This window comes from Carassius gibelio, chromosome B4 (genome assembly GCF_023724105.1).
Source record: "Carassius gibelio isolate Cgi1373 ecotype wild population from Czech Republic chromosome B4, carGib1.2-hapl.c, whole genome shotgun sequence".
In the NCBI taxonomy this organism is placed as follows: Eukaryota; Metazoa; Chordata; class Actinopteri; order Cypriniformes; family Cyprinidae; genus Carassius; species Carassius gibelio.
Window position 1 is genome coordinate 27,919,890 of NC_068399.1, and position 17,525 is coordinate 27,937,414.

Genomic DNA, 17,525 nt, shown 5'->3' on the forward strand with positions numbered 1-17,525 from the left:
TGAGACTAACTACAGGAGTGAGGTGAGCCGCCTGTCCGGATGGTGCAGTGACAACAATCTCTCTCTGAATGTGCAGAAGATGAAGGAGATTGTTGTAGACTTCAGGAGAGCACACACTCAGCACGTTCCTCTGACCATCAACGGTGCGACTGTGGAGAGAGTGAGCAGCACCAAGTTCCTGGGTGTGCACATCACAGAGGACCTCTCCTGGACTGAAAACACCACAGCACTGGCCAAGAAATCACAACAGCGTCTCTACTTCCTCTGCAAACTGAGGAGAGCCAGAGCCCCACCCCCCATCACATACACCTTCTACAGAGGCACCATCGAGAGCATCCTGTCGAGCTGCATCACTGTGGAGTGTCCAGGCCAGGACCAGCAGACTGAAGGACAGCTTCATCCACCAGGCTGTCAGGAAGCTGAACTCACTCCCGAACCTGCCCCCCCTCCCCTCTTCTGACCCAGGCACCACTGAACTATGAACCCCTCCCCCAATCCCTCCCCCTCCCCACTAATATACGATGACATGCACCAGTCACTTTGTGCAGCATTGGGTTTTTTTGCACTAAATAATCTTTTATCTGCACCGTTGTTCACTTCATTGATTTGCACTCTAACTGCCTTTTGCCTTGCGCTGCTTTATTTAACTATTTTTAATTTTATCATATGTCTTTTTTTACATTCCCTTATTGTATATTTGTATCTACATTTTATATTTTGATCTAGATTTTTAGGCTTTAATGTTAATGTTATCTGTGCGCACCGGGGTCTGAGAGTAACACAATTTCGATTCTCTGTATGTGTGTACTGTACATGTGGAAGAATTGACAATAAAGCAGACACACACACACACACACCTGCATCACTTCCTGATACACACACACACACACACACACACACACACACACACACCTGCATCACTTCCTGACACACACACACTCTCTCGCTCTCTCTCTCTCTCTCTCTCTCTCTCACACACACACACACACACACACACACTCTCTCTCTCTCTCTCTCTCTCTCACACACACACACACACACACTCTCTCTCTCTCTCTCTCTCACACACACACACACACACACACACACAGGAAGCCCATCTGGTTGAGTGACCTGTAGTAATTAGTTATTAATCTTCCCATGAGACGGAGCTGAGCTGGAATACATTAACACGCTTACTGACACTCAACAACACACACAGCGGGATGATGGAAGCCCCAGGGGGTTATGGGTAGACAGACACAGGCGAAGGGGCGGAGCATGTCAGGGGCAGAGCCAGCTGATTGGACGCTAACATAATGTAGATAATGTTTGAACTAGTCGTTATTAAATATCTGAAGCTTCCCAATACAAAACACACTGATTCGTTGCTAGGGTGGTGTTAGTGGTTGCTAGGTTGTCGTGGGCATTGCTATGTGTTTGTTGGGTGTCTTTATTCTAATTGATCACATTATTTTGAGCTGTGTGTTTATCTGTTTACTGTCCTTTTGAGAAATAAGACTATAGATGTGTGTGTGTAGAGGTTTGGAGCTGTAATCTCTCTCTCACACACACACACACACACACACTCTCTCGCTCTCTCTCTCTCTCTTTCTCTCTCACACACACATACACACACACACACTCTCTCTCTCTCGCTCTCTCTCTCTCTCTCTCTCTCTCACACACACACACACACATTTAATTTGTGTAAAAATGCCTCTGGTCACATCTGCACACATGCACAAATCAAAGCACTGACGCAGCATGACGTGAAACCTTTTCTTAAGAACACGGTGTACAAGAAAATGAATTAAATCCAAAGCTCTTCTCAGAAATGACAGAAAATACTTCTAAACACCGAAATATACACACATTTTTGGATTTATTAAATTAATTGTATATAAAATGTAATCATAATCTCAGTGGACAGCTTTGATAATTTCACGTGTGAATTTAATAAAAACCACAGGAAAATTATTTTCCTCAAATTTCAAGGAATTATATTATGCACAAAGAAAATGTAGCTGCTTATTTTGTAACAATCAAATTTAATGTGATGCACCTTGTTATTATACCATTATGCCAAAGTATAATTGATTTTGCATCAGAATAATGAGATTTGGGGTGAATTGAATAAAAAATTAGTTTTCTTCATGCATTCTGCATTCATATTTTTTTCAGTTATCATTTGTTTTATATTACTGTAAATAATAGATTTATATATAAAACCAATGCAACTATGAAATGCAAATAATACAAGATATATTTAATTTTGGATCAAAATTATGAGAACTTGGTTGAATTTACATGAAAATATTGCGGTGCACTAATGCAAACATGATTTTCTTCTTGCATTTAGCTTGTATTATTTTATTTAGATTACTATAAATCATATATATATATTTAAAATTAAAATCAACAAATTAAAGTCAGCACAACAATGCAACTGTAATCTGTAAATACTGCAAAATCTAATTGATTTTGCATTTAAAAAAAGACATTTAAGGTGAAAATGTTCGACATGAAAATACTGACTCAGGGGAAACGCAAAACAAATTTTTTTCAGCTCATGCAAATATTGCCACGGAGCAAACAATAAACCTTATTTTCTTTGTTCATTCTTAATCCATTAAAAACTATGGATTTTATTTTAGTTAACAAATTAAAAGCAATAACTACATTCTGTGAATCTGTAAATAGGGTTAGGAATAATGATAGCGGGTAATTCATATGATAATAATGCCACAATGCAAAACAGTCTTCTACTGTAAAACCAACTGATTAAAAGCAGTACAGCCATTCCTGTACAAACTGAAAAACATTGCATTAAAGTAAAGGTTCTTAAATAATGCCACAGTGCAAAAACAAATGTATTTTCATCATGCAAACTATAATTTCTTCCTTTTTAAGGTTGTATTCTGACCTACATGTGTTTTTGATACTAGTGCTTGTAAATAGCAACACATGAACACTATCACATGTGTCCCTGCAGCACAGAAGCAGACAGGTATTTGGAGCAATAGACAGGAATATTGTTTGGGTCAAAATTATCAATCGTTCTTAAACAGGATATTAAGTAATGATCATGTAATAAATGTCCAACCGTAAATATATCAAAACTTAATGTTTGATTAGTAATATGCATTGCTAAGAACTTCATCTGAACAACTTTAAAGATGATTTTCTCAATATTTAGATTTTTTGCTCCCTCAGATTCCAGATTTTCAAACAGTTGCATCTCAGACAGATATCGTCCAAACCATACATGACTGGAGAGCTGATTTATTCAGCTTCTCTTCTGACTGGTTTAGTGCTGCAGGCTGGTAAACAGCAGGTGTTTTGCGGTCAGCTGCCGTTGGTGATGATGACCGATGTGCCGTTGTGTGTGGTGCTGGTCTGAAAGTGCATGTGTGTGTTCACGTCGTAATGGGACAGTCTGTCGGAGCCGGGACTGCTCAGAGCGGACAGCGAGGCTGGACTCTCGTCTCTGTCGTCTCGGTGCAGGACGAGACGGGGCGGTCCTCTGCAGACGGACGAGAAGACGTCACTCATGCAGACGTCCTCCACTTTAATCGGCTCCGGTCTGGCACCCATCCGGCTCTGGGAAATCCCTGAACTGTCTCTCGAATCGCCCGAGGAGCCTGGAGATCCGTCCACGTGCTCCTCGTCCCAGTGAGCTGCCGGAGAGATTTCATGAAACCGTGACGTTTTTACTGAATATCTGCGTGTTGAAGTTCCTGTGTTTGTGTCTCTAAAGATGTTCAGTTCTAGATATTTTTATTATTAACCGGTTAGTTCCGGTGCTTGATTCTGATTGGCTGAGCCACGTTCACAGCTGACTGATGCTACAAAGTAACAAACACCTTTGTTTACGTTTGTGTGTTGCTCGGCAACCACTGTGTTGCAAACACAACTGACTCTGAGGAGCTACATTGTTTGGTGGAAGAATACTGTTGTTATTAATATCATCATTATACTTTATTTGCTCTGTTTTATTTTGTGAAACCTTACCATGTATATATGGAATAACTAAACAACACGCATTAGCTTTTATAAATTCAATGTAACTCACGGCTTAACAAATTAAAGTTGTGAATAAAAGAATGATACTTTTGAAAACACTCATGTACTTCATGACATCAGCGACAAAACTATTTAAACACTTTCATTTTTAATGAATTAAGAAATCTTTTTGTTGTGTTTTTTCTTAAACAAAAAAATAAATAAAATATTTTTATTCATCAAGGAAGTATTAAAACCATCAAAAGTGCCATTGAAGAAATGTATAATGTTACAAAAGATTTATATTTCAGATAAATGCTGTTTGAACCTTTTACTGATCTGTGAATCCTGGAATTTTTTTTATTATATTATTATAGTAAAAAATAAAAATAAAAAAATAAAATACAGTTTAGATCACATAAATAAATAAGATTTTAAAATATATTAGAATAGAAAATAACTCGTTTTTAACTGGAATCATATTTCAATGTATTTTTTGATTAAATAAATGCAACCTTGGTGAGCAGAAGAGACTTTTCACTAGATGTATATATTTAAATGATTCCAAATTTAAGAATAGATGTACATCACAGTTTCCAGAGAAACACAAACTGTTTTCAGTACTGATAATAATCAGAAATGTTTCTGACTCACCGTGAGTTTGATGGACGTGTGGAGTTGCTTTAGTGGCGTCCCACCATCCCTCTCTCTGTGTGTGTGAGGCGTGTGTGTGTGTGTGTGTTTGAGCACACGTGTCCAGTCGCTGCGGGGAGGCGGAGTCTGTCAGAGGGCTGCCGTCCCATTGGCTGTCGCGATCGGAATCTGAGCGCTCGGGCTGGAAGAACGGAAACTGCTAAAAAACAGGAAGTGAAGAGAGAAAACTTTGAAAACGCACTCAAGAAATATTAATGTTTTTTACTGTATTATTAAGCAAATAAATGCAGCCTTGGTGTATACATAAATAAATACACACAAAATGAACCAGTGATGATAATATAGTGAGTGAAACATATATGCATTTTATACATCATGCATCTGTAAAGTGCATTAGGGCTTTGAGTGCGTCTGTGACTGAGATGATTTATTCTGACTGAACCTGAGAGTACGGAGAAGCGCGGGTCTTGGCTGGGGTCTGGTTAGGGTAAGGGAACGCAGGTTTGCTGGGCTTGAGCTGCTCCAGAGACAGCGCCAGGCCTCTGTACTCCGTGTCCCTGAACACACACATGATTACACTCAACATACACTGCTGGAGCTCGCCCAAAAACACTTCAAAAAAGTGCAAACATTTTTTTTTTTTTTGCACGTTATTCATTTATATATATATATAAAAAGTACACTTTTAACAACTTTTGCATCCAGATCTGTTTAAAAATGCCAAAAAAAATGAAAATGATCAAAATACACATCATATATAGGGCTGCATTAACTCAACACAATTAAAATATTTTAACGCAGTTAGAACATTGGTCCCGCCCCCAAACCTTGTGTTCAAGCCAAAAAGATTTCTGTCTCCTATATGTATGTTTATTGTCCTGAATTATTATTTATTTGTTTATTATTTAATATTTTTTACATGCATTAGTTAGATTAGTCTCTGTAAAATACATTCAGCCTCTTCCTCATATCTCTCACACACTCTTTCAGCACAAGTGACTGATCAGACACAGTACGGTCTCAGGTGACAAATATGAAGTTATGACTGTTTCAGCGGGTCAGAAGTGGGCAGTGAATGTGTAAGGTGTTTTCTTAAAGCGACAGGAGTCCTGTGACTCAAAGCAAAGCTTGTGCAATGTGTCTGATTTCTGATTTCACAGCTGTGTCTCGTCTGAACTGAACTCTGATCTTGAATGTACACCTGACAGGCTTGTGTTACCAGACGCATGTTTTCACCGTGTCTGACAGCCGTATGTATTGTGTTTCAGACGACCTGGGTTTGACCTGTGTGTGTGTGTTCTTTATTCCATCGTGAGGTGTGTTTGAGAGGGAGATGTTGGCGTGACTCACGTGAGGACGTAGTTGACGCTGACGATGCAGTGTGGACGAGACGAGCGAATATTGTGAACGATGGTGGCGTAACTCTGCACCCAAACCCAGCCGCCGTGTTTGGACAGGAAGCGGTAATATTTAGTGGTCACCTGACCTTTGACCAGCACTGCAGAGACACAGACACACATTACACATCAAACTGATTCTACTGAACTCATATTCATTTATGAAACATTTGTAAGGCTCAGAAAGAGTGGAACATACATTTCATTATGACTGTTTAAAATGACAAAACAACAAAATCTGACAAAATTAGACAGAAAAAGGATAGTAAATGTGTGTGTGTGTGTGTGTGTTTGAGTGTGTGTGCGTGTGTGTGTTTGATTGGGTGTTTGAGTGTGTGTATTGGTGTGTGTGTGTATGTTTGCATGTGTGTGTGTGTGTGTGTGTGTGTGTATGTGCATGTGTTAAATATGTAAAGACATAATATTTATGTATGTATGTTGCAGTACTTGACAAACGTTTTTATCTAGTTAATGTTTGCTAACATTAGTTAATAACAATAAAACTGTTGATTGTTAGTCCATGTCAGCTCGCATCCATTAAATTATATTAACAGATACAGCTTTTAAATCTATTAATGAAATTAACATTAACATATCTATATAAATAAATTATGTATATCCAAATAATACTTTTTAACATTGCTATTGGCAAAAAAAAAAAATAATAATAATATAATTTTTTATAAAATTATAAAAACATATATTATTAATAATTGTTTTATTAATTGATTAATTAATTAATATACAAACTTATAATAATTAATACAATAAAATATATTTTCCTGTAGCCTCCGATTCTAGTTCTTCTTCTTGATCTTAGTGCCGCTTTTGATAGTCGAACACAATCTCTTACAATCACAAAATTACAGGTGTTCCCCAGGGTTCAATTTTAGGCCCATTATTTTTCTAGCTATCTGTGACCGAAAGGCTTATTTATACTTTCGTATTCTCCCAAATTGACTACTGTAATACACTTCTTGCTGGGCTTTCTATAACTACACTCAACAAACTGCAATGTGTGCTAAATTCTGCAGCAAGGATCCAGGTTCGGAGTTGATTTTAAAATCCTAATGCTCACACATAACACATCACATATAAAGATCCATGTCTTTGGATTCCTCTCTTTAGGATGTATTTCAATGTGATTTGGACTCACAGAGGTGATGAGAGCAGCGCAGGTGAAAGCTGTCACAGCTGTGCACGTGATGATACAGGGTCTTCTCAATCAGGTCCTGTGGCTCATATCCTGTCAGCTCTGAAACCCTTAGAGGCACAGAACAGCAGTCGTGTTTTATTTAGTTTATTTATTGCATGTATGGGTCATATCTCTCTCCGCCGCTCACCTGGAGTCGAGGAAGATGAGCTTCATGTCTAGACTGGCTCTGAACATGAACATGTTGCTGTGAAGCTTGATCTCGGTGACGGCGCTGGGAGGTAAAGTGTGTCCCACCGCCACCAGACCCACGTTCTGATAGCAGTCCAGCGCAGACGTCTTCAGATAGCCACTGCAGTGGATGACCTGCGGGGTCAAAGGTCACGCTCTGTTAGTGACCGTCAGCTGACGCGGTGTTCGTCCATGTGTGTGTGTGTGTGTGTACCTTATATCCTCCGCTCGTCAACCCGGCGTTACGTTTGGCCAAAACACACTTCATTCTCAAGAAGAACGAGCGCTCTGCTTCATGCTCTGCAAAATTCACATCGCAGACATCAGTCGGGATTATATGCATGAAATGATTCTCATTTAGTCATATTTTTCTGAGATAAAAATTACAAATTAAAAAATTGGCATTGAAATAATTTTTGGAAAATTTGAGCTTTGGAGAAAAATTGGTGAAAGCGTGGAATTTTGACAGAATGACTGCTATAATTATTGTGTTATATAAATATGATATAATTGTATTTTTCTATTTATCTTAATGTTTTAGTGTATAATAATATACATAATTCTTTTACAGCAAACTTCAAAATAATATTTACATCTATAAAAATTCTAGATGCTGATTTTTTAATATTCAATCATATTTTTTTTCATAATTTAGTTGTAAATGTTTTTGCACTTTTTTTGCGAAAAGTCACAATGAAAATAAATAGTTTAAAGACTAAAAATATAGCTTGAAATTATATTACAGTAATGTTTGTTTTATTTACAAAAATTTTAAAGCAGATTTTAGATTAAAAAAGATAAGAATAGATTTTAGATTAAAATTATATATATTATATATTATCTCTCTCTATATAATATTTTTTATATATTTTGCATTAAAGTTTAGAATTCCATTTGAGTTTTTGTTGCCAAAAACAGTCCTAATTGTGTGATTTTTCTCCGCCTACAGTAGAAACACATGAGAATCGTCTGAAAGAGGTGTAGATGTTGGTGTGGTCTCACCGTGGATGAGCTGTGTGTGGAGCGAGGGCTGCGGCGTCAGGACCGCGCTCATCTCGTCGTGATCCGCCGGATGGACGTACTCATAAATACTGTTCCCGGTCAGCTCTACCTGTGTGAAAGCAGCTGTGTGATTGCACTGGAGGAACACCAGCACAAACACAGATGTTAGTCAGCTCTTCACCTGTGAAAGACCCAGGTGAACCGACGCCGTCTCTGAGATGTACATGATCTTCCCATCGCAAGCCACCACGAATATAAAGCCGTCTAACGTCTGCAGATCACAGAACATCAGACACATCACCACAGACACAACCAACGCCGAGACAATCTGCAAACATGCTTCGTTAATCATCTTCCAATCAGATCTAATGCATTTGCATGGAAATGAATCATTAACTTCACAGTGTCCTCTGATTTATTTCTGAATGAACACAAGCCAAAGATAATAATAATAATTATAATAATAATAATAATGATAATAAAGTGTTCATATTACCTGGAGCATCTTGCTGATTATTACCTGCAGTAAATGAGATCCGAGCTCAAGGTTTGTGTTTTCTAAAGATCTGCTTCGACCCCAAACCTCCCCCAAACCTACACACACACACACACACACACACACACACACACACACACACACACACATCATTATCATGAAATAATATATATCACACACACAGACATAGACACACACAAACACACACACACTCACACACACACACACACACACACACACATATCAACACGTGATCAATATACTAAGCGAATGTTAATATTATAATACTCGTTACCAATATAGATATACACTATACACAATTATAGTCTATAACAACAACAATTTTTAATATTATATTATAAACAAAAACTATGTATAATATATAATAATAACAGCAACTACCACAACAGTAATTATTATTATTATTTATTAAAGTTTATCAATTATAAATTTATTTATTTATTTAAAAAACAATAACACTTTTAAGGTGTGTAATATACGCAAAGTGGAAAACTGCTTAATAGTCCACATTTGTCATTATAAATTTATCATAAAGATGGTTATAATAATAATATAAACAACAAGTCTATTTTGATAGTAATTTTATAGTATTATAATTATAATTATTACTATAATTGTTATTAATATTATAATAATTGTTTTATAAAAGATTTGTATATTATTACATACATATTTTTTATATTATATCTCTCTCTCTCTCTCTCTGTGTGTGTGTGTGTGTGTGTGTGTGTGTGTGTGTGTGTGTGAGAGAGAGAGAGAGAGAGAGAGAGTCATCAAATCGATGTTGTGAGTGAATCTAAGCTCGTGAACAAACAGTCGCTCAGAAAAGTAAATAACGGAGATCTGAACACACACACACAAACACACACACTTCACACACACACTTCACACACACACATGAATAACTTTATTCTACATTTACCTCTCACAGAAATACACAGGCTTAAAAATACAGTTCCTTACACTGCTTTAAACTAGTCGAATGCACGCCATTGTTTTATTCATAAGATGAATAAACATGTTCACGGCAAACTGACCCTGCAGGCTACACACACACACACACACACACACACACTCACACACACACACACACACACACACAGACACACACACACACACACACACACACACACACACACAGACACACACACACACACACACACACACACACACACACACACACACACACACACACACACACACACACAGACACACAGACACACACACACACACACACACACACACACACACACACACACACACACACACACACACACACACACACACAGACACACACACACACACACACACACACACACACACACACACAGACACACACACACACACACACACACACACACACACACACACACACACACTCACACACACACACACACACACACACACACACACACACACACACACAGACACACACACTCACACACACACACACACACACAGACACACACACTCACACACACACACACACACACACTCACACACTCACACTCACTCACACACCTGGGCTCTGAGTTGATCCATCAGTGGAATTGTTCGCAGATTGCGGTGATTCGGATCATATGGAGACTGAACGACCAAATGTAAACAATTATTCTGTTTTGTTTTTAACTCGCATCAATGCTTACATTTAAGTTTATAATTATTACATTTATTATAATAGCCTACATTATCGGCCTACTGTATATTAATTTGCAACTAACAATTAATAATTATTAATATTATTAGGCTTATCATTAAAAATATTAGACCTACTGGATTTTTTTTTGGCATATTCCATATTTAAAGTAAATTATAATAAATGTAAAATAAGTGAAAAGGCAACGTTTCCATTGTTGTCACTAGATTGACAAAATAAATTATAGGCGAATAAAGCAGGAAACTACGTGAAGTGTGATTTTATTTACACGAGTCGTTAAAAGGTTGATAGTTAATTGTAATATTATTATTATTCGGCTGATAATCTGATTTTCTCGAATCAAACATGTATTCTCCTCGGGTTTGTAAACATCATGAGACGATGAACACGGATTTCTGCTCTGATTGAAGCGCGTGATTAATGTAAAGCATGCTTCTCTCAGACGGTTCAGCTCGTTTAAAGAAGAAGAAGAAGAAAGAAACCGAATCAATTAGAAATTCATCTGATCTTAAGTGACTCGTGCTCGCGGTGCGCGCTCCCGGTCTAATGAGTGCGGCGGGTGCGCAGTCACGCGCGTGACCCTCAGAGCAACCCAATCTCTGTCACAAAAACATCGCCTTTTCTATCTATCTATCGATCGATCTATCTATCTATCTATCTATCTATCTATCTATCTATCTATCTATCTATCTATCTATCTATCTATCGTTCACAGTCAGTGATTCTCACACTCTTAAAAACAATGTCACTTGGAAATCTTTTTAGGATCCAAATGTTTTTTTTTCTCGTTTCGAAAAAAAAAAAGAAAAAAAAAAAGTAGCCTACATTCTTAAAAATAAAGGTTCCAAAAGGGTTTTTTTACAACAGAAGAACCAAAAGATCGTTTCAGTGAACAGTTTCTAAAAGAGCCATTTTGAACATTTTAACCCCCCGCCCCCCCCCCCCTTTTTTTTTACTTTAAAGAATATTTTGTGCCTTTGAAGGGTTCCACGGATGTTAAAGGTTATTCGCCCTCGATGACTATGAAAACCCTTCCTGTATTAAGAGTGTAGAGGACAGGTGTTATTTATCCCCCTCTAAAACACACGGCACGCGGCCAATAATTCATGTGAATCAACAGGAACCTGAACCATTATTTCTTTGCTAAAAAGTCAAGTCAATATAAAAACGAAATAAATGATCCTGTAAACAATCCTGTGGAGTTATGATTGTATATGATATAATTGTTCTGTTGATTTGCACAGCGCATCGTTTAAACGCGGCTTTAGGATATAATAGCCAAAAAATCATTTCTCTCTCTCTCGGAGAATACATGCTCTGACAGATCGGCAGTAGATATTAAATGCATGAAAATAGTAGAATACAAATTTGAGAAAACATAGGAATTACATATAGCAATATGGGATCCTTTGAATTTTCGTTTATTTTTTATTTTTCAATATACGGCATAAAATTAGGCACTGTAATGTGTTTTTTTTTTTTTTTTTTGTAGTTGTAACTTTCGCGGTGTTAAAATAAATGTCTACCCGCTTTAGTCCATGGAGCAGTGTATTTAGGTCGATGCAGTGAAGTTCCGCGCGGTTTGTGTTTTTCTGTTATTATAGTATATTATGACGCATCAGCGCGCGAGCGAGCGTCTGACCTGGAGGGAGCACCAGTCGCATCTTCAGGTAGCTGCTGGTCAGTCGGATGATGGACGCTTTGTCCAGCTGAGACGTGATGGCCGACGGTAACGGCAACATTCTGGCGAGCGCGTAAAACTCGCTGTTCTCCTTCTCGCGCCGCGTCCTCGCCGCCGTCTTAGACTTCTCCTTCATCGCTCCGGTCACCGAGCTCAGATCCAGACGGAGATCCGGGACATCTGACCCGTGCAGGCCGCTGCCGAACACACATGCAGCACAACTTCAGGAATAAAGAATCATCAGCCTGCTCAATAATGCGAAGAGTTAAACTGTGCCCAAACTAACACATACTGACCTCATATGTCCTATAATTATGTCATTATAATTAAACACAACATAATTTATTTTTATTAATATTTCACAACGAAACTCACGAAAACATCTTAACATTCCAGCTACTCACCACCTTTTGTTCAGGAGCAGGAGTTCCACGATATTCGCAGACCGCTCATTCTCTATTCTATTCTATTCTATTCTATTCTATTCTATTCTATTCTATTCTATTCTACTCTATTCTATTCTATTCTATTCTATTCTATTCTATTCTATGCGTGAGCACATCAGCAGGTACTGAAACGGTCTCGTGCTGTCCGGTCTTACCGTCACTCACGCGCTCATTGGACACAGAGTCTCGTGGAAACCGGGGCTCAGTGGGAGGATTCGAGATTCTGAAGGTGTGTGTGTGTGTGTGTGTGTGTGTGTGACAATGCGTATAAATAGTACGTCAAATATAAACAGCAGAACGTGTTACTGATGCGCAGAAATCAACTTTTTGTTGTTGCATGTAAATGATGCGCACGTGTTGGACGTGTATACACAGTCTTCTCGTGCATATGACACGCATCCTCTCCACAGCCCTGATCCTACACACTGCGTGTCAGATGCACGCCGGAGCCAATGTCTGCGTGTACTGTAGATAAAAACACAAATCGAAACATAACTCAAGCTATTGATTCGCACTTTCATCAAATCGGGAAGAATTTGCGTGGACAACAATTTAAAACACTCAAAAAAATCACGGTGCATTAAATGCGTTCATTAAAAAAAGAAAAGTCTTTTTATACAGACATTTATACATTTCATATATAATTGATTCTTATGTAGGCTATTTGGCCAGTTTAGGAGGATTGATAGATTACGATACAATCGAAACAAATAATTCATAAAGAAAACCGAGGAGAAGAAAGAGATTCTTAAAATCGGGATTTGGCTATTTGAAGGAGATTGTGGGTTTTCTGTTTAAGGCTGTAGAAGTGATTCCTGAGAGAGAGAGAGAGAGAGAGAGAGAGAGAGAGAGAGAGAGAGAGAGAAATCATCGTCATCAGCTCCAGATCACGCGCGCGCTGACACACTTTGACCTCACAGGATCTGTTTATCACCAACACAAGCCTTTCACCTTCACAAGAAAACAGCCAGCTTTTTATTTCCTATTTTCCTGAACCTCAGAGCTGTTTTCACATGCAGGAAATGATTGCGATATTTTTGGAAACAATAGGCTATAACCTGACAAACACATGGACATAAAATAATAATAATAATAATAATAATCAGGCAGCATTTATGAACATAACATTATCATTATAATATGCTGTTTATTTATTTTGACTATCATCATTATTTGATCTTAATTGGCATTTAAACTAGTTTATTTAAATAACAAATTCTATACGTTGAAAGGTAATGTATGGCTATGTAAACATTAGCTATATTATATAAAGGTCTAGTTAAAATTGTTTTGTAATAATAATAATTCGTGGTAATTAGCTAAATGTTTATTGTGGCTGATGTCACTCGTTTATTAGAGGTGTTTTGCTCACATTACAAAGAGGGATTCTGCTCATAATCTGTGGATCATATTAATCATCACATTAATCTGTGTGTGTTTGACGGGAGCGCGCGGCGCATACGCGCTTGTCATTAGCGGGAAACCCAGCGGTAAAATAGAAACACGTGCGTCTATGCATTTAAAGACACGTGACCTCGCTGATCTCAGAGCAGTAGATAAGAGTCAACTTCACACAGAAGCTCATCACAGATGTTTTATATTTGTGTGTGTGTGATTTTGAAGATAGTTAGATGTTTCCCAGAAGACAGAGTAAGTAAATTTACCCTGATCTTCTAATTCCAAAAGTTTTCACGCCCCAGCTCTTAATGCATGGTTTCTCCTTCTGGAGCATCAGTGAGGGTCTGAATCTTCTGTAATAGTTGTGTTTGAGTCTCTCAGTTGTCCTCAGAGTGAACAGATGCATCTCAGAATCATACAGTCACTGCTGGAAAGAGTTCAAAAACACAGAAATGCTGGAAAACCCAATCATTATTGGGAGCTGAAGGATTTTTCTGAAGAACAGCAGACAGTTGAACTGTTCAGAACAAACACGAGACTCGTGAACAACTATCACTGAACACAAAACCACACAGACGTGGATCATTCAGCTGATAACACAGTGTTCAGAGTCAAGGGCGTGAAAACTTTTGAACAGGTCATTTTTATAAAGTCAGTTATTTTTATTACTTGTGGAGTATATATACAAATCTGTTATGTGAAATAGCTTACTCAAGACAGGACAAAAAACATGCAATTTACATTTCTGATTTTGTTGAAATTATTATATTTGCATATTCTGCAAGGAGTTTGTAAATTTATGAGCACAACTGTATGTGTATATACACACATAGATACATCAAGCATGTGTGTGTGTGTGTGTATATATATATATATATATATACATGTAATCTTTTAAACAACAAACATAAATGGGCAATAACAAATTACATTTTCATCTTTAAAATTTTTTTTAAGTGTGACAACTAGCCCCGGTCTCCTGACAGAATCATCACCCGCAGATCCCACCGTTACCATGGCAACACACACTGTTGAGGAGAGAGAGAGAGAGAGAGAGAGAGAGAGAGAGAGAAAGAGAGAAAGAGAGAGAGAGAGAGAGAGAGAGAGAGAGAGTGAAAGCCGAGCTTCAAGGCCGCTCTGAGCTCAGTGTTACTGATATGAAACGCTGGATTGGTTCTCTCCTAAAGATCTGAAGAAGCAAAACCAGGATAAAATCTCGGCTATAAAACTGTGTACTGAAGGTCTTTAAAGCAGTCTACATTTACAAAAGATCTCTTTCAGTGCTGGGTTCAGTTCATGGCTCATTAATGTGGGCTGTTATAAAGCACATATAACATGAAGGGTCAGAGATGTTGTGATGTGTTGGGCAGCTGTTAATGTGTTCCTCAGCTCTGGAGTTTGTGATTGGTTCATTTCAGAATCTGAAGGAGCTGTCAATCACAGCTCTGGGGCCGTGTGATTGGGTGTTTGGAGGATGTGGGTGGAGTTCAGGTTTCATCCTACATGTGTGTTTTTACTCTTTATATTCCTAGAGTGTGTGTGTTTTTCTTCCAGCTAGACATTCGTTTGCATCTCCAGCCAAAAACATAAAAAAAACTATTGTTTTCAAAATGAATGGCAAAGAAACTTTTTTCTAAAAATCACAAAATGCAATAAAAATTAAAAAGTTAAATAAAATAAATTAAATAAATGATTAAATAAGTATTAATATTTTCATAAATGACAATTATTAAAAATATTATAAATTACATTTGATATATTGTAATTTATATTAAAAAATATACTTTTTCTGGATATTAATTATCATGTATTCTGTATTATTTCCATTTGTTGAAACGTCAAATTGAAATGTGAGTAAAACGAAGAAGGCACAGAACAAATTAAAGTTGTGTTGTGAAATGTGTAGAATTGCATTGAGTTTAAGAAAGGCACATTAGCAGAATATATTTCTTTTACTTGTTAGAAATTAGTAAACCAAGATATCTTAAAATGTTCTGGGTAGATATTGTTTTTTTTTAAATATAATTATTTATAATAGTGATTGTGTGTGTGTGTGTGTGTGTGTGTGTGAGAGAGAGAGAGAGAGAGAGAGAGACTGTGAGTGTGTGTTTATCAGGAGGTCATCACAGGGCATGCGCCGCAGGAAGTCACAGCACACAGCCATTTCCTGTTTGAGCTCTGGATGATTGGTGATGCGGAGCTGCATACAGGAGACTCATTAACAGAGACGAGAACATACTGAAAAACTCTCGCTCATAAGACACACAAGAGACGGATGAGGACACGAAGACCAGCATAGGCAGAACTGTTCACAGATCAGTGATCTGAACTCATCCTCAGATGTGTCTGAACTCAAAGAGTCTCTGAATGATGACGTGTGTGACGCACAGAGCAGTGGCGCCATCACGCGGCCGCGCGGGGAAACACACGCACATTCAAACCTCCACTCTTTAAATTCTTTTGTATCAAAATATTTTTAGTGTATATATTTATTTAACATTCAGTTTGTTCAATTGAAATATGAAATAATTGTAATCGTTTTTATTATCTTTGTTTAATTTAAGTTTGGTTGTGGGTGGGGTGGGGGGGGGTTCACTATTCTTGTGTATTTTTATTCTGTTATTATTGTAAAAGTTCAATTTAAAATGGTTATGGTTATATTAAAACTTAAAAATATATATTATTATACTTAATAATATAACTAATATTTAAAATCTTATTTTCAATTTATTTTTTGGATGCTGTTGTTTTTAATTGTTGTGGGGTCCCTGTACTACAACTAAATGAAAGATTATTACAATACAAAATTTGATTATAAGGATTCTTGGTTTGGTTTAAATACAATTCAGTTGATTAAAAAATATATTTATATATATATTTATTAGTTATTACTCTGTGTTACAATGTGTCCTGCATGCCATTATTAAATTATGCTATTTGATGACATTGGCGATGTAATGTTTACTTTCATTAATTAATTTTAATGAGAAACGATGAGAAACATGTTCATTGTCAAACTCTCAAATCAGACTTTTTTAATTTTTATTTTAAAAAAGCCATTATTTTATTTAAAATAAATTATTATATTATTTTACTGTCAAAATATTTTAGTTTGTCTTGTATATATATATATATATTAAGCTGTCATATGATCATGTTACAGTGAACCCCCCCTGCGGGGCATGTTGTCACATTTCACCTCCAAGTTTTAAGAGAAAATTAAGAAAAACATATACACTGTAATTATGAAACAAAACAACATATTTGTATGAGACTAGTGTGAAATCACTGTTGATAACAAAAGGCCGCTCTCTCCTATCAGTTGTGTGTGTGGAAATTACTCGTGTTATTGTATATCATTAAAATCAAATAATGCAATAAACCTGAATAACTATTGTTAAAGAA

General features: G+C 37.1%; 2 protein-coding genes and 1 pseudogene across 3 annotated transcripts in view; all 3 read right to left on the reverse strand.

Annotated features, from left to right (window-relative positions):
- The window catches only part of LOC127956256 (melanocortin-2 receptor accessory protein 2B-like), a 126,539-nt gene that overhangs the window by 29,628 nt on the left and 79,386 nt on the right, over positions 1–17,525 (reverse strand). The gene's annotated exons all lie outside the window — the stretch shown is intronic.
- Positions 2,337–12,911, reverse strand: LOC127956241 (single-minded homolog 1-A-like; annotated as a pseudogene).
- The window catches only part of LOC127956583 (proline-rich protein 5-like), a 13,855-nt gene continuing 11,576 nt past the window's right edge, over positions 15,247–17,525 (reverse strand). Inside the window, exon 7 of the mRNA XM_052554610.1 lies at positions 15,247–15,309. Coding sequence (XP_052410570.1) covers positions 15,247–15,309 — 63 coding nt within the window. The remainder of the gene's footprint in view (positions 15,310–17,525) is intronic.